Consider the following 18,793-nt stretch of genomic DNA (forward strand, 5'->3'; position numbering starts at 1 on the left):
TGTGTGTGTGTGTGTGTGTGTGTGTGTGTGTGTGTGTGCTCCCCTTGTGTTTTAAATGCATAGTTAGACAGATGCATCGATGAAAGAGAGAGAGAGAGAGAGAGAGAGAGAGAGGGGGGGAGGGAGGGAGGGAATGTTGACCCTCCACTGAAGAGGCTGACGGAAAGCAGTCGAGTCATTACACTTGATTGCTCTCTCTCTCTCTCTCTCTCTCTCTCTCTCTCTCTCTCTCTCTCTCTCTCTCTCTCTCTCTCTCTCTCTCTCTCTCTCTCTCTCTCTCTCTCTCTCGCTCCTCCTCTTTCTCTTTCGCTCTTTTGTGTCCTTGTCTTTCCTTCTATTCCTCTTCCTCATCTTCCAAAACTCTTCTTCATCTTCCTCCTCCTCCTCGCCCTCCTCCCCAGCATCCATCTCCTCTCCTCTCCCTCGCAGCATCACCTCCGTCATCCCGCAGTGTCATTCGTCACCATTAATTCGCGTTGCCACATTATCTCCCTCACTTCGACGTTATCCCGTGAAATATCGCGCCATAATACCGCAGCCCTCCCGATAGCCTTGCCATTACCTGCCCCGCGCGGCTTATAATTGCACGTTACACCTGTCTCTCTCCATCTCCCGTTCCCGCTCCCCTGACACACACACACACACAGTACGTTCAGGCATATTTCTAACTGTCTCTCTTCCTCCTCTTTCTTTGTAAATCTATAACCGAGTGCTTTTGCTGTTATTTAATCGTTTTCTCCCTCTCTTGTCTTCTCTTTTTCGCTTTCATCGTATTTCTTACTCTTCCTCCTTCGTTTTTTTCACCCAGTCTTCTTTTATTTCTCGTTTAGTTTCTTCTTCTTCCTCTTTCTTTGTAAATCTATAACTGAGTGCTTTTGTTGTTATTTAATCGTCTTCTCCCTCTCCTGTCTCCTCATTTTCGCTTTCATCGTATTTTTTGCTCATCCTCCTTTTTTTCACTCAACCTTCTTTTATTTCTCGTTTAATTTCTCCTTCACCCCATTTATCTCACTAGACATTCTCATATTTTCATTCAAAACCCCTTTCTTACTCCTCCTTTACTTCCCACCTTCGCTGTTCCTTCCGTATATACCTCTCCTTTTCATTCCCATTTCTCCTTTCTACCTGTTCACTCTCTCCTCATCTTCATACTTCCATTCATTCCCTTTCTTCTCGTCAGTAGTATTCCTTTTTTACAGCTTCTCTCCACATTCGTATATCATGATTTTATTCCCGTTTCGCTTTTTTTGATGTTTAAAGAAAGACCATGTTTCTGTATGTCACGTGATCAGCTTTTGTTGCCTGAGTGTAGAACTTCTGAAGCTGCGGATGTGTTCTTAGGCGTTATGTATCATGTGTTTTGTGTTCTGTGTTCAGTGGTCAGGTTGTGTTCACGTGTACAGTAGTTTCAAATGTGTGTGTGTGTGTGTGTACCCATCATAACCGGGCCGTAGAGGAAGGGTGACATATGTGTGAGTGGCGGGCCGGGAGATAATTATCCTGGTCGGCGGGGCGGGGCGGGGCGGGACGGGGCTGGTGTGCTTGCCTGCCTGTCTGCCTTCCTTCCACCCCTCCCGCCCCTTCTTTTCCAGTCTGTCCCCGCCATTACCCGCTCCCTGTCTGGTTTTCGGTGCAATTAAAATCAAAGTTTACGGATTAATATTTTTGTTGATCAGAGAATAATTGGAGAAATCGGCGGAGCTCCACAGAAGGAAAGAAATTAAGATAAAAAAATGAGGAGGGTTTGAAAAGGGCGGAGAGGAGGAGAGGAGGGGCCGGAGAGGTTGGCAGCCCTGCACGTTAAGAGTGATGACAACTGTTGCCGTTTGTTGTATACGAGAAGTGAAGGGGACGAGACGAGACGGGGCGGGAGGGAGAGAGGGCGGGAGGAGGTACTAAACGGAGGAAGACAATGTTGAAGAGGGTGATTGAAAGTTGTCAATTCCCCTCGCCCTCCTCCGGTCGTTAAGGATTCGATGACTTTCTCAACTAACGAGACGCTCCCGTACATCTGTCGGACGGAGTTTAATGTGTCGACGTTGTAGTTTTCTTTATTTCTGGACCGTATGTTGCGTTACTGTGTTGCCTCTGCTATTGTTGTGACTTTTGTATTTGGTTTCTCGAGTGTTGGTCATTCTCAGCTCTAGTCTAATGTCTTTAAATACGTTGGAGTTTTCTTAATTTCTGGACCGTATGTTGGGTTATTGTGTTGCCTCTGATTGTCGCGACTTCTATATTTGGTTTCTAGGTTGTTGGTCATTCTCAGCTCTACTCTTTCGTCTTGTCATCGTATATTTAATGGTTGTGTTTCCCTTTATTGCCGTTACTTCTGTATTGTACTTAGTGTGTTGTCATTATTTGGCTCTATTCGAATGTCTATAAATACGTTCTAGTTTTCTTTAGTCTCGTCATCGTGTATTGAGTCGTGTTTCTTCTGATTGCCATGACTTTTGTATTGGATTCCAGAGTGTTGGTTATACACGAATATCTCGCATCTAACGAATTCACATCTAACGACACTAAGATCTTTACCCATATTCACATTAAACGATGAAATTTTGAATCTGAAGACGTACTTGGATCTAGTCTAATGTGTTTCTATAGATTGTTGTTTCTTCCTCCTCCTATCTCTCCTTTCCCACAGCCTCCTCCTCCTCTTCTTTCCATTCTTCCTTCTCTTCTTCCATTCACATTTTGGGTTCTCGTATTCCCACTGCCTTGAGACTGTACGAATCCCCACTCACATCTCTATCTTACATTAACATTGAAAAGACATTCCTGATCATATCTTTTGATGATAATGGAGTGATCACGGGGATGAAAATAAAGTAGCTAACAATAATAGAATCACACTAATACAAGGACTGTAATGATATTCTCCCATACTGACCTGCCTCACTAACTACCTGCTTTCCTGCCTACCTGTCTGATTCCCACGCTCGGGGCACAATAACGCTGCGCTCAGGTGCCTTTTACCTGCCGTTGCGTGAATAGGCGAGTCCACAACAAAGGAAAAAGGCCAGAGCTTATGTAGGAATGGATCGTCTGTTGCGTTGTGTCGAGGGAGGGTCATATTTATTATTATTATTATTATTATTATTATTATTATTATTATTATTATTGATGTTGTTGATAATGTTTTTACTTGCGTCTCACATACACACACACACACACACACACACACACACACACACACACACACACACACACACGAGCCTACGTATGAACATTAAGAGCCAATCAGTCCATCTCTTACTGTTGAAGAGAGAGAGAGAGAGAGAGAGAGAGAGAGAGAGAGAGAGAGAGAGAGAGAGAGAGAGAGAGAGAGAGAGAGAGAGAGAGAGAGAGAGAGAGAGAAGGCATAAGTAGGCCTGTGTATAAAGGGAGAGGCCTAGAGAGTGAGGGAGAAAATGAGGCTGGCTGGTATAGGCGGTCTGTTTGATGTTCTTGTAGACTTATTTCTCTTTATCTCACGCTAATTCTCTCTTTTCTGCCTCTCTTGTCTCGCCCTCCCCTCTACTACCTCTCTCTGCTCTCCGTCTCTCTCCCACACTCCCTCCCTCTCCTGCTACCGTCCCCTCGTTCCTACTCTATACTCCTCCCTACTTTCCTCCCGACCCCCTTCACTCCCTCCCTCTCTTGCTACCGTCCCCTCCTACTCTATACGCCTCCCTTCTCCCGACCCCCTTCACTCCCTCCCTCTCCTGCTACCATCGCCCCATTCCTACTCTATACGCCTCCCTTCTCTTCTCTCAACCCCCTTCACTCCCTCCCTCTCCCTCCTTAGTAAGTCCGATATAGTTAATTAAGGCGGTAAATGGCCGTCACTTGAGCCGCCGCCACTCTGATGTTTCGCTTAATTAGTACACTCACATAAAAGATCAAAGTCAGACAATGCTACTACTGCCGTCCCTCCCCCCCTGACACCCCCCTTTTTGTGTCTCTCTCTCTCTCTCTCTCTCTCTCTCTCTCTCTCTCTCTCTCTCTCTCTCTCTCTCTCTCTCTCGTTCTTTTTTCTATTCGTAATTTCGAAGCGTTTTTTCCTTCTTGTTATTTTTACTCCTAATTATTTATATTCACTCGTCGCCTGATTGTGTTTAAATAAAAGTTGGTTTGTCTTTTTATAATTCTGTGCAGCGTGGAGGAAGAGGAAGAAGGAGAGGAAGGCGAGGTAGAATTGGTGGTAGCTAGAAGGTGGAAAAATAAGAGCAAATATTGATGGTGCGATAAAGAGAGGAGAAATAAAGAAAGTAAGAAATAAAGAGACTAGCGAGAGTACGATGAGAAGGAAAAAGATTACGTATGTCAGTTATCTTTAATTTTCTCACTTTTTGCTACTGTCTGATTCTTACATTCATTCATGGAGTGAGATAATTCAAGTCTAAATTTGTGTGCATGTTACAAGGCGAAGGAACGATGAGGCGATAAGAGGAAAGGAACGTGGACCATGGAAAGAAGCGCCAGGGAGAGAGAGAACACTGTAGGGCAACAAAATAGTGGCGTATAAGGTTAATTTCTCACCTGCACAACTCGGCTAGTAAATGTCAGGAAGCTAAAAACAGTGAAGATCAGACTTAATTCTATAACTGCTAATGAAAGGCAGGTCACTAAGGGCACTCCAGGCCATAATGCATGTAGTGGACAGGTAACAAAGGGAGTGGGGAACACCTAGTCACCTATCAAGTCTTGCTAATGAATTATAAGTGTCTAGGGGCAGGAGGATAAGGGCAGATAGGGAAGATCAGGTCAAGTAACTCTAATGGGTATAACTAATGACAGGTAACGAAGGACAGGTAGGAAAGGTAGATAACAAGGGAAGCGGAGAAAAATTACTTACCTGTTAAGTCTTGCTAATGAAGGGAATTTGTCAAAGGGCAGGAAGCTAAAGGTAGATGGGATCAGGTCAAGTCAACTAAATGGGTAACTAAGCACAGGTAACGAAGGACAAGCAGAACAGGTAGATGACAAGGGCAGCGCAGGTCGGCCTCTCACCTGTAGGAGTCCGCCATGGTGCCGATGGGCTGCGGGATGGACGGGTACATGGAGTTGAAGCCGGACTGAAGGGGAAGTCTGGAGGCGGCGGCGGCGGCGGCACTGTTAGCCATGCCCACGCCTACGCCCACGCCCACGCCCACCTGGTCCACGCTGCGCCGCTGGTTGCGTAGCTTCTCCTCCCGCCGCCACTTGGCCCGCCGGTTGCTGAACCAAACCTGCACCGACAGTAGAGTAGAGAACCCCGTTGATGCAGCTTCAGGCCGGCAGCCTCACGGGGTGCACCGCGGCCCCTCGCAAGCACACACACACACACACACACACACACACACACACACACACACACACACACACACACACACACACACATGCAAACTCACACACAGTCATGCACATACCACACACAAAAAATCACACACAAAAAATAACCCAAGTATTTTTACACACACACACACACACACACACACACACACACACACACACACACACACACACACACACACACACACACACACACACACACACACATGCAAACTCACACACAGTCATGCACATACCACACACACAAAAAAAAATCACACACAAAAAATAACCCAAGTATTTTTACACACACACACACACACACACACACACACACACACACACACACACACACACACACACACACACACACACACACACACACACACACACACACACACACATGCAAACTCACACACAGTCATGCACATACCACACACACAAAAAAAATCACACACAAAAAATAACCCAAGTATTTTTACACACACACACACACACACACACACACACACACACACACACACACACACACACACACACACACACACACCCTTCCCTCCACACACAAACTCCCTACACACACAATCAACCCCCCCCACACACACACACACACACACACACACACACACACACACACACACACACACACACACACACACACACACACACACACACACACACACACACACACACACACACACACACACACACACACACACACACACACCTGCCACTCTTCCCCTCGCCCCTACCTGTATCCTGGCCTCGGGCAGACCAATCTTCTCAGCCAGACGCTCGCGGGCGAACACATCCGGATAGTGAGTCCTCTCAAACTCTGCCAGGGAGCCACCACCAGGGGGAGGAGGCGACCGTACATAAGGCGGGGTGGTGGAGGGGCAGCGAGGGGGGCGGGGGGTGGGTAGGAAAGGGGTGGTAGGTGTGAATGGGAGGTTTGTGTGGGTTGAGGCGAGGTTAAGGGGTGGGTCGTGTTGGTCAAATGGATGTGTCTTGTTCTGGGGGTTGCTTAGGGTTGTGTTTTATGGGTTGGGTTAAGTAGGGTTGGGATAGGTTGGGTTGGGTTGGGTAAGATTGGGATGGGTTGGGTTGGGTTGGGTTAAGTAGGGTTGGGATAGGTTGGGTTGGGTTGGGATGGGTTTGGTTGGGTTGGGCTGAGTTGGGTTGGGTTGGGTTGGGCTGAGTTGGGTTGAGTTGGGCTGGGTTGGGTTGGGTCGTGTTGAGTTGGGTTGGGATGGGTTGGGTTGGGTTGGGATGGGTTGGGTTGCGTTGGTTTGACATGGGTTGGTTTGTCTTGGGGTTGGGTTGGGTTGGTTTGACTTGGGTTGGGTTGTCTTGGGGCTGGGTTGGCTAGGGTTGAGTTGGGTTGGGTATTGTGTTTGGTTAAGCTAATTGTGGTGTGCTGAGTGCTTTGAGGTTGAGTTGTCTTGAGTGCATGGAATTGAGTTGAGTAGAGTTGAAATTTGGTTGCCTTGATTTTGTAGGGTTCTGTGAATTGGCTCTATTTGGGCTGTGTTGGGCTTCGGCTTGGTTTATGATGTTTGTGATAGCTCCGTTTGGTTGGATTAGGGGCTATAACACTGGGCAATTTTCCGAGGATCTTCAGTCAAACCACGATTTACGCTGGCGTGGTTCTCATATTTCCGTGGTTTTCTGACGTGTCCATGATCTTCCAAAGCTACGGTAGATTTCACCGAAGGACGACGGTATTACTCACCATCACCATCAGCAGCAATAACAAGAAACAAATGAGAACCACGCCAGCGGAAATCGTGGTCTGACTGAAGATCCACGGAAAATTTGCCCAGTGTAATAGCCCCTTTAGGCTGGCTGAGTTGGGCAGAGTCGGGTTGGTTTGCGTGTGTGTTTTAATATGCTTGGGTTGGGCATGAGTTAGCTCGTGTTGTATTTCATGTTTGGTTGGGTTGGGTTTTCTTTCTTAGTCTATAAATCTATGTAATAACTACTGTATTTATTTCAACTTATTTCACTACATGCATAAATGAATTTAATTGTTATCTTCTTTACTGTTTTATTTCAATTCATAGATAATAACATGCACATATATATAACATTCTCTCTCTCTCTCTCTCTCTCTCTCTCTCTCTATCTATCTATCTATCTATCTACCTATCTATCTATCTATCTGTTTAACTATATCTCCCCTATTCAGACTCTCCTCTTCCCTACTTCCCAATCTTTCTTCCTCTTCTCTCTCTCCCAGGACTCCCCTCTCTCCCCATTATCCAAGTACACTCCCTTCACTAACGATGATTCCCTCCGGCAGCACCCATCTGTCCCTTATCTTCCTCCCCTCACAGATTCCCTCTCCTTATCTCGCCCTCGACCCTAACAAACTTCGTCTTCTTTTTCTTTCCCCTCTTAAAACCTCGTCTTTCACAATTTTGACTTCACTTTGATTTGATATTTCAGCCCCACTCTCTCCTTTTCCTCCCCTTTTTCTTTCTTTCCTCTACTTAATGTTCTTCCTATGATTTTTTTTCTCTTTACTTTCGTCACTTCCTTCTCTTACAGTCTTTAAAACAATCTCTCTTCTCCGCAGGTGAAAGAGAGGCAACAAGCTGAACGGTCTCTCCCCTCGCGCGATCAAGGCAGAGAGAGGTCCGCCCTAGACTTCGGAGGATGGTGGTGGCGGTGGTGGTCGGCGGCTCAAGAGAGAATGGAACGCAGGGGAGATTCAGGTATTTGGCCACACACCTCTACCCTGGTTTGTTTCACCCTCTACGCAGTACCACCTTCTTTTTCTTATCTTGCTGCCATATTCTAATGCGTGTCTTTATTATTTATCTTTAATCCAATTCATTAGTGCTCCACCTCTTCCCGTCCCACTCTCTCCCTGCTTCACTTTCCCTTCCTCTTTCCTAATATTAGTTTTTCTCTTCTTCCCTTATTCAGTGTTGCTTGTATTTCTCACCACTCTCATTCAAAATAGTCATGTTCTCTTTATATCCACAAATATCCTTACATCTAGCATCTTTCTCCCTAATATACATAACCCATTTGACCTCTTTCTTCATACACTTCTCGTCTCAACCAACCTTATAACTCCTCCAAGCTATCACATAACCCTCAGCATCTTTTTCCTTACTCTGTCAATGCCCTTACCTAGCTCTCCCTCCTCTTCTCTTTACGAAGGAACCCATTTTTCCCCTCTCTAGAAGACTCCTCCTTCCTCAAGCATCCCTAACCAACCTACCATTTACACCCATTCCTTCCATCCTTACAGTTCACTCCTTTACATTCTCTGCACCTCAAAATCCTACCCTTACGAATTATTCCCTTTAACAGCTTTCTTACGACATCCATATACCTGTTACAACACACAGACACACACACACACACACTTGCTTTCCTGACCTACTCCTCCCCCCTTTGGCACCACCCGCCTTATCCTCACCTTTCTCCAGGGCGTCTATCTGCTCATTGGTAAAGGAGGTTCGGTTTCTCTGGAGTTTACGCTTCAGACGGAGGCGCAGCTGGGAGTCCTCGTCGGTGCTGGAGTTGTGTTCGCTGTTGCCGTCGCTCGTCACCTCGTTGTTGTTGTCAGAGGGAGAGAACAGGCCTGCGGGGGAGGAGAGAAGATAGTGCTGGGTTAAGGCTGGTTACGGTGAGGAATGAACGGGGAAGGGCGTGAGGGAAGTGAGGTTACAGGTGATAAGCAGCATTACCAGGTTTTCGCTTTTATTACTCACAGGCCCCAGAAAACTACCATAACAACATCACTAACGCTATCCAGTCAGAGTTCTCGTCAAAACCGTAAACTATAAATCTTTCTTTGCATATTTGTGGGTCGGAAATTAAAAATACGATGTGCTAAGTATACGATAGGCTGGTAACGTTGGCGATAAAATGAAGTAGTGTTGAAGAGTGTTTTGGAAAGATTGTGATGTTGATGTTGTAGTGTGGGTGATGGTGTTGGTTTTGAAAGAAGTTGAAGGTGGTGGTGGTGGTGGTATGAATAGTGATAGTAGTAGTAGTAGTGGTAGTTAGTGATTGTTAGTAAAGAAGAGAAATCTAGAAAAAATACCTGAAAAAGAATGCTTCCCAGATTATTTGAAACAGCGAGGAGGAGAAGTATTACGGTTGCCAAACGTGTGAAAATGACATCAGGAAATAAACAAACAAACAAGCAAAGGAGAATGGAATATGTGCTTGATCATTACTTAGGAAAAAAAAACAGATAGTTGACCGTTCCTCTAATATAGATATAAATCGTATTGAAGAGTGGAAGTTTACAAGTTAGTCCAGCACAAAATGATAAAAAAAACACTTCTAAAAAATATATATAACGAAAGCCCGAGCCGCGAAGCAACCCGTTCCTGAGTCCACGGCGAAAATCTGGCGCGGGAAAAAGATTGAGAAGAAAATGGAAATACTGCGACGACGAGGGGAAGAAAAAATGTGATGACGAGGACAGGACGAGGATCCCACGCGACACACTGCCCCCTCCCCCTCCTCCCTACCCCCTCCCTTCCCCCCCTCCTTCCTCCCCTCCGTCTCTTGCTAGGTCGGAGGAGGATGAAGGCTTAAATGAACGAGCAGGAGGATAGAAGGAGAGGAAAGTCTAAGCGAGAGTCGTTGGAGGAGGAGGAGGAGGAGGAGGAGAGAGAGAGAGAGAGAAGAGAGAGAGAGAGAGAGAGAGAGAGAGAGAGAGAGAGAGAGAGAGAGAGAGAGAGAGAGAGAGAGAGAGAGAGAGAGAGAGAGATTAGTTATGGTTGTGGTTGGAAATTTAGGGGGGAGGGAGGGGGGGCGTAAGGGGAGGGATAGGGAGAGGACACACGCCGTTATGGTAAAAGTATCGAAATTTATGAACATTTATATACGTCGCGTGTTTTATGAATGAGGGAGAGAGAGACTTTTTGCTATGTCACCCCCCCCTCCCCCTTACTAACAACAAGAGCAACAACAAAAACAAAACACTACTACCGCCAAACACAACAACAACAACAACAGTATCACCCACCATCATAAATTACTTATCCACCAGCTCCCAGTCACCCATCCAACAAAGCAGCCATCCAGTCAGCCACCGAGTCAGTTTTCCAATCAGTCAGTCATCCAGTCAGCTATCCAGTTATCCAACCAGTCAGACACCTATTCAGTCACTCAGTCAGTCACCCAGTCAGTCATCCAGTCAGTTATCCATCCAGCCACTCCGTCAGTTATCCAGTCAATCACCCAGTCAGTTATCCAGCTAGCCACCCAGTTAGTCACCCAGTCAGTCAAGTCAAGTTAATAGGCAAAGTAAAGCAAACCAAAACAGTCACCCAATCAGTCAGCCAGTCAGCCAGTCAGTCAAGTCAAGTCAATAGGCAAAGTAAAGCAAACTAAAACAGTCACCCAGTCAGTCGGCCAGTCAGCCAGTCAGTTACCTAGTCAGTCAAGTCAAGTCACGAAGCAAACCAAGCCAAACCAAACCCAAACAAACACACACACAATCACGCACCAAACAAACCATTCGTTGGCTCGTAAATACAAACACATCACGCTATGAATCACGGCCATTACGTCAAAGAATAAGGCCATTACGCCGGCGGACAAGACAATTAAGCCGCGGAAACACGAACACACACACACACACACACACACACACACACACACACACACACACACACACACACACACACACACACACACACACACACACACACACACACACACACACACACACACACACAGATAGACAGATAGGGAGGATAACCCATTTGAATTATACGAACAGACGTGAAGACAAGGAAGAGAAGAATATTATCAAACAAAAAATGAATAAAACAGGAAGGAGACGATAGGAAAGAACGAAGAAGGCAGAGAAAGATGTGGAAGGTATATTCATAAAGGAAGCTATAAGAGGAGGAGGACGAGGAGGGGGAGGAGGAGGAGGGGGGGGGGCGAACAGACACTCCACACTGTTAAGTTTTGATAACCTTACAATTGAAGGGCGCCCGCCACCCCATCACAGCCAGTTGCGACGAGGGCCCTCCACTCCGCCCGGCTGAGGACCCTTCAGGAGGAGGAGGAGGGAAGTGTAGCAGAGGAGTCAGCGTGGAGGAGGAGGAGGAGGAGGAGGAGGGGGGGCGACTATTAGCATGTAGATTGTGTATTTAAAGGACAAGGTGGTTTCTCCATGTCCGTTCTCTTGACTGAGTTCGCTTTGTGTGTGTGTGTGTGTGTGTGTGTGTGTGTGTGTGTGTGTGTGTGTGTGTGTGTGTGTGTGTGTGTGCATAAGGAGCTCAACAGAATGTGAACGGAGTCAACGTAAGGAAGAACCAGGGATAGGGAGATAACCAAATGGAGATGCTAGGGAGAAGGAGGAGGAGGAGGAGGAGAAGAAGGGAACACAGGCAGACAGACAGAAAGACAGGCAGATAAAGAATGGACAGTAAGTTATTAAAAGGGGAGAAAATATGAGTGTATGAGTTGGGTTGGAGGAAAAAAGGGAAATGGCCGAGGGGGAGGAGGACCCTTCAACACCTGTCGCTTGAATTTGATCAGTTAACGAAAAATTAATATCCAAGAGCGTCTGTGTGTCCCATCCGCATCACCACCACCACCACCTCAACCCCACCACCACCACCACTACCACCACCACCATCACTACCTCCACCACCACCACCACCACTACCACATCAACCCCCCTCCCCTCCACCACACCACGACCACTACCACCATTACCTCTTCGACAGTTAACTATACTACCATTTACCCCATTACCATTACTACCCCTATCACCATCACTACCACCACCACCACCACCACCACCTCTACCACCTCCCCCCCCCCCCCACCATCACGACATCAATAACCACCACCACCATTATAAATACCAGTCACTACAACTACCATTTCGCCTACCACTACTTCTTCCACAGCAGTAACCACCATCATCACCATCACCACCGCTATCAACACCATCAGTTATTCCACAGCTGTCATCAACATTATTATCACCACCACCGCTGAAGTTAGATAGCCTGAACAACATCACCACCATCACCATCACCACCACCAGCTTCACCACAACCAAACATCAACAGCGATACGATAATCCACCAAAACAATTTCATAACTTCTGCAAGAAATGTCATCACTACAACCACCATCATTACAACAACCAAAGTCATCACCAGAGTCATCACCGCGGCCCTTCTTTCTTCACTTTCACTGTACTCACCACCACCACCACCACCACCACCACCATTACACACACCGCCATAAGCATAACCGGACAATGAGCTCGTTTGTATTCGTAGTGTATCCGAGGAGGAGGAGGAGGAGGAGGCGGAGGAGGAAGAAGAAGAAGGAAATAGAAAGAAAGGGAATGGAATGGAAGGAAAAAGTTGGGAAAGAAGAAGAAAAAGATGGATCATGAGAAGGAAAACAAAAGAGAAAATCAGAGAGGAAGAGGAGGAGAGATAAGGAGAGGAAAACGAAGAGAAAGAAGAAGAAGAGGGGGAAGAGAAAGGGAAGAGGAAAGGGTAAGTTTTCATGACTATAGCTTTGAGTAGTTCCAGAAAGACCTTACCTCCTCCTCCTCCTCCTCCTTCTCTTCCTTCCCTTCCAACCCTCCTCTTCCTCGTCTTCCTCCTCCTCTCCCCTTTTCCCTTCCTGGCCACACATATCACCCCCTCTTCCTCTTCCTCTACCCCTCTTCCCCTCCTCCTCTCAACCTCGCTCCCCTCCCCTCATTTTCCTCCCTTTGAGCATGATGTCAGCCATGCACCACAGTTTCCAGCCTTCCCTCTTCCTCCCTTCTCCCCTTCCTTTTCCTCCCTTACCCTTCCCTTAGTCATGGTGGTGAGGGGAGGGCGAGGGGAGGGTAAGGGAGTTTTGTAAGCAAGTGGGATCTCGGGATGTGACTGTTTGGGGTTACTTAGTGTGGCTACGTCGAGATCAGTGTAGGGATTTTTTTTTTCTCTCTCTCTCTCTCTCTCTCTCTCTCTCTCTCTCTCTCTCTCTCTCTCTCTCTCTCTCTCTCTCTCTCTCTCTCTTGCCCAAGTTTTCTTCTATGTATATTTTTCTCCGTCCTTCGTTCTTTGTTTCCTTTCCGAGTTTTGTATCTTTCTTTCTCTTTCTCTCTGCTTCTCTATATTCCTCCTCCTCCTCCTCCTCCTCCTCCTCCTCCTCCTCCTCCTCCTCCTCCTCCTCCTCTCCATACTCTTGGCAAGGTTCCTACACCGTGCCTTCAGTCATCCTCCTCTCCCACATCCTCTCCTCTTTTCCTTGTTTCTGCTCTTGCCTCTCCTCCTTCTCCCCCTCCTCCTCTCACTCCTCCTCCTCCTCTCCCTTCTGCATCACACTCCTTCTTAACTCCCTCCCCTTGCTACACTCTTCACACCTCCTTACCCTCCTCACTCCATCACCCTCCCATCATTTCACTTACCCCATCCTCACCCCTCCCATTCCATGCACGCTACACCTCTCCCTCACACACCCATCACCACCACACCCATACGAAAAAATCCTTCCTCCTCCTCCTCGCATCCTCACCAGACACCCATATCCATCACCAACACATCCCTTCACACGCCCTTACACACGCTCTCCCTAGCATCTCTCTACACTTCAAGAGGTAGGAGGGTGACTAAGTGCATGCTTCCGGCCTCCCTCAACCCTAAGTGTCGTTGGGTCTTCGTCCTCTTCTTCGGAGCTCAGGCAAACCGTCGACATTAAAACACAATTCAAGAAACCATGAATAGAAAGTGAGAGATAAAGTCGAGAAGATAGAAGGAGGGAAAAGGAAGTAAAGGAGGGCAACGACAGAGGGAGGGAAGGAAAGGGAAGGTGTATATGGGTAGAGTGAGAGGAGAGATGGAGAAGAAGAGTTCGGATGAAATGAAAGATGGAAAAAAAAAAGAACAGAGGAAATAAGAGGAAGGAGGGAAGGAAGAAAATGAGGAATATACAGATGAGAAGAATATGGATGGAGAGATGGAGAGAGAGAGAGAGAGAGAGAGAGAGAGAGAGAGAGAGAGAGAGAGTAAACCAACATCGTTATTGCCATATGCTTCACTTTGGCTTGTGTGGAATAGCTTGTTCTCTCTCTCTCTCTCTCTCTCTCTCTCTCTCTCTCACGTAGCAGGGGCGTAGATTGGCGTTAGCATATCAGTGTTCATAAACTTTTTTTAGGATGTGTTTTTGTTTTGGGACTGATGGCGGGTGGTGGTGGTGGTGGTAGTGATGGTGGTGGTGGTGGTAATTGTGGCGTAGGGTGGTGGTGGTGGTGGTCGTGGTGGTGGTGGAGTTGGTGGTCGTGGTGGTAGTGGAGCTGGTGGTCGTGGTGGTGGTGGAGCTGGTGGTCGTGGTGGTGGTGGAGTTGGTGGTCGTGGTGGTGGTGGTGGTGGTGGTTGGTTGTGGTGGTGGTGGTGGTGATAGTGATGCTGGCAATGGGTTTGGAGGTTGTGGTAAATGTTGTTTTTTTCTCATTATGCTGATTGGTTATTTGTTTGTATTTATTTTGACTCACTCTTTCTCTGTATATCCTTTTGGCTTTACTTTTCTTTCTCTCTTAATCTCTCTCTCTCAGTGACCTTGATAGAATGCTGAAGCGGCGAATTTGAACACCTAGGAAAACAATTACTGGAAAAAAGTACATTAAGTTTAAAATCTTGATACAAACTGAGATAAATAGATACATAAATAGATAGACCGATAAGGAATACTAGAAAACGCTGCTGCTAATCCTAGTACAACTAATACTCCCATCCTTCACCATTTTCCTGCTTCTTCTCCATCACCGATTCATTTCCTTCCTTCCTTCCTGCCTTTTCTCCTTTCCTTCTTCTCCTACACCGATTCATTTCCTTCCTACATTTCTTCCCTCCTTTCTTCCTTTTCTTCTTTTCTTTCTTTCTCCTCTTCTTTTCCTCCGTGCCTCCCTGATCGATGCTTCCCTTTCTTCTCATCTTCTTTCCTTTCTCATCCTATAACCATTGACAATAACAATCCATACAAAATGCAAAGACCAGATAGACTGTGAGGGAGAGAAGAAAAAACACTCCTACCACCATTTATACAACTAATACTCCTTTAACTTCCACTAATAACACTCTGTACAAAACGTAAAGACCAGGTAGACTGTGAGGGAGAGAAGAAAAAAACACTTCTACTCCTATTTCTACAATTAATACTCCTTTAACTTCCACTAATAACACACTGTACACAACGCAAAGACAAGATAGACAGAGGGAGGGAAATAAATACACTACTACTGCTACTCTTACTAACCCCTAACACTCTTATAACTTCTACTAATAACAATCCAGACAAAACACAAAGAGCAGATTAGCAGTCGAGCTCATTCCCAAACTCTTCAGCCAACAAGGGTACGGTTAGCCACTCGCCGGCGGCTCAAGCGGCGGCGGCGGCGGCTCTGTGTGTAGACAAAGCAGCTCTTGGCGGCCGCTGCGGAGAACACGATCATTAAATCCTTCTTAATTACCCACCCGCCAAGGAGTGCTGTGTGTGCGTGTGTGTGTGTGTGTTTGTGTGCGTGTGTGTGTGTGTGTGTGAGGGGGGTGTTTGTGTGCGTGTGCGTGTGTGTGTGTGTGTGTGTTGGTAGGGCTGTTTGAAAGCATTTATCGCCAGGAAGAAAAGAATGCTGGAAAGAAGGAAGGAGTAAAGGCGTTTAAAAAGAAGAAAGGAAATAAAACGAAAATAAGGAAAGGAAGAGGTGGATGAAGTCGATCAGGGAGGCATTGAGGAAGAGGCGAAGAAGGAAGGAAGGAAAGGAAGGAGGGTAGGGAAAGATGACAAAAAGGGAATGAGTCGGTGAAGGAGAAGTAGAAGAATTGTGTGGAGAATTTGGAGACCAGGAGGAGAAGAAAAAACGAAGGGAGGAGTAGTTACCGTGCGAATTAGAGGACACGAAAAGAGAGGGCGGAAGAGGGAGGGCCAGGAAGAGGGAAGGTAAAGGAGAAAGAAGGCCAGGAAAAGAGAGGGAGAAGGAAGAAAAGAAGGAGAATGAAGACAGAAAAAGAAAGAGATAGAAGACCAGGAAAAGAGAGGGAGAAGGAAGAAAAGAAGAATGAAGACAGAAAAAGAAAGAGATAGAAGACCAGGAAAAGAGAGGGAGAAGGAAGAATAGAAGAAGAATGAAGACAGAAAAAGAAAGAGATAGAAGACCAGGAAAAGAGAGGGAGAAGGAAGAAAAGAAGGAGAATGAAGACAGAAAAAAGAGGAAACCGGGAAAAGAGAGAGTGGGAAAGGGAGAAGAAAGAGAAAGAAGGAGAATGAAGACCAAAAAAGCCAATAAGAGAGAAGACCAGGAAAAGAGAGAGAGGGCGGGCGAGGGAGGGCGGGGAGAGGGACGGGCTGAGAGGCAGAGTCGCGTGTCGTGCCGCACTCCACCACTCGTTATTGTGACTAACCTGAGTGCCACTTCGAGCCCTTTACGAGAGCGCCTTATCACCACTCCGCCCTTGTTTGCCGAGCGCCGCCTTTCCCCCCCACTCTTTCCCTCCCTCTCCCACCCTTTCTCTCCCTCCTTCTCTCCCTTCTCTCCCCTCCCTCCCTCCGCTTATCTGGATGGCTCGTGCGGTTTATGAGAAGGACTCAACCTCTCTTACTCTCTCTCACTTCAGATCATAATGAAAGAGTTATTATAAGAAGTGTTGCAAGTGTGAGAGGGAAGGGATAAGGGGAGTGTGTGTGTGTTTATGTGTGGTTAGGAGTTGAGTGTTAGCTGAATGACGATGATTAGCGTGCTAGAAAGAGACATAGAGAGAGGTCAGACTTGAGGTTGTGGTAAATATGTAAAGCTTGTGGGGTTTCGGAGGAGAGGGAGAGAGGCTGTAGTAAAGGTTGTGAAGTTGCAGTATAAAGCGATAGGGAGCTACGCGTTGTATCCGTGTTTTCGTCGTCCTGCGTGGTGGTAGCAAGAAGACGAGATGAGGTGAAGATAGAAAGAGAGGTAGATGAATGGATAACGAAAGGGGGAGAGTTGAGGTGACAGGATATGAACTAAAACAAGGCGATGGATGAAGATGAACTTGGAAAAATAAAAGTAAGGAGATGAAAGGATGGAACTAAGATAAGAAGTGGTTAACACAAGACTGAATGATGAAAAAGATGTGGATTGAAGGGAATGGAGGCTGGGAGATGGAAATTGAGGCGTGGAGCTGTAGGAGGAGACGAAAGTGGAAGAAAAAGGATGCTTTAATGAAGTGACTGAACTAAGAGTAGATGGAAGATGGGTGAAAGATGAACTGATCGGAGTGGAGGCTGAGAGATAAAGTAGAGATGGAGGAGAATGCGATAATAAAAGAATGGAGGCTTAAAAGGAGTGAATAAAGAAAAAAAGTGGAGTGACCCAATTTAAGATGGAAGGATGGGAGTGGAAAATAAGGGAAGTGGATGTGGAAGGATGGAGGTAATGTAGAGTGATGGAAGTGAGAGGGATTTAAGATGGAGGGGTGGGGAAGGGGGAGGTGCCTGAGGACTAAAGAGGGGAGTGCAGGGGTGAATAAAGAAAGAAAAGTGGAATGACCCAAGTTAAGATGGAGGGATGAGAGTGAAAAGTAAGGGAAGTGGATGTGGAAGGATGGAGGTAATGTGTAGGGATGAAAGTGAGAGGGATTTAAGATGGAGGGGTGGAGAAGGGGGAGGTGCCTGAGGACTAAAGAAGGGGGTGCAGGGAGTGGAGGTGGAGGGTGGAGGCGGCGGGCTGGAGGTAGTGGGCTAGGTTCATTATTCTGTAATTGTGTTAGCCGACCACTTGATGACGACGAAGGGGGAGGTTCTGCGGGCCTCTCTCTATCTCTCTCTTTCCCTCTCCCTTGTTTCCTCTCTCCCTCCTCTTCCCTTCGTCACTCTTTAGCTGCCTTTCTTTCCCTCTCTCATTCTTGTTTTCTTGCTTTGCTTATTTTCACCCAAAGTTCCTCTGTACCTCTTATTCCATTTTCTCTTATCTCTATCTCTATCTCTCCCTTGTTTATTCTCTCCCTCCTCTTCCCTTCTCCACTCTTTAGCTGCCTTTCTTTCCCTCTCTCTCATTTTTGTTTTCTTTCTTTCTTTATTTTCACCCTAAGTTCCTCTGTAACTCTTATTCTATTTTCTCTTCTCTCTATCTATTTCTCTCCCTTGTTTCCTCTCTCCCTCCTCTTCCCTTCTTCACTCTTTAGCTTCCTCTTTTCCTCTCTCCTTGTTTTTTTCTTTCCTTTCTGTTCCTCTTTTCCCTAGGCTCCTCTATACTTCTTATTCTATTTTCTCTTCTCCTTCACTTTATTTTCAGCTTCCTCTGTGTCTTATGTTCCGTTCCTAGGCTCTTCTCTCCCCTCACCTCTCATCTTTATTCCTTATCTTCCTCTTTCCCATTGTTTTCTCTTCCTTTTTCTCACTTCCATTCTTTCTAACTTCCTCTCTTCATTCTTTTTTTATCTTCTTTACTCCTTGTTTTTTTTCTCTCCCCTTCTGTCCATTGCATTCTCACCCCCTCCTTCATCTCCTTTCCCTTCCTCTTCGTGACCTT

General features: G+C 46.5%; 1 protein-coding gene across 4 annotated transcripts in view; it reads right to left on the reverse strand.

Annotated features, from left to right (window-relative positions):
* LOC127001770 (paired box protein Pax-6-like) overlaps nucleotides 1-18,793 on the reverse strand; it is a 160,148-nt gene that overhangs the window by 11,388 nt on the left and 129,967 nt on the right. For all 4 annotated transcript variants that reach the window (XM_050866925.1, XM_050866921.1, XM_050866922.1 and 1 more), the window contains 3 exons: nucleotides 8,726-8,890; nucleotides 6,045-6,127; nucleotides 4,993-5,210 (listed from right to left, as the gene is read on the reverse strand). In XM_050866925.1, coding sequence (XP_050722882.1) covers nucleotides 4,993-5,210; nucleotides 6,045-6,127; nucleotides 8,726-8,890 — 466 coding nt within the window. The remainder of the gene's footprint in view (nucleotides 1-4,992; nucleotides 5,211-6,044; nucleotides 6,128-8,725; nucleotides 8,891-18,793) is intronic.

This window comes from Eriocheir sinensis, chromosome 21 (assembly GCF_024679095.1).
Source record: "Eriocheir sinensis breed Jianghai 21 chromosome 21, ASM2467909v1, whole genome shotgun sequence".
Lineage (NCBI taxonomy): Eukaryota > Metazoa > Arthropoda > Malacostraca > Decapoda > Varunidae > Eriocheir > Eriocheir sinensis.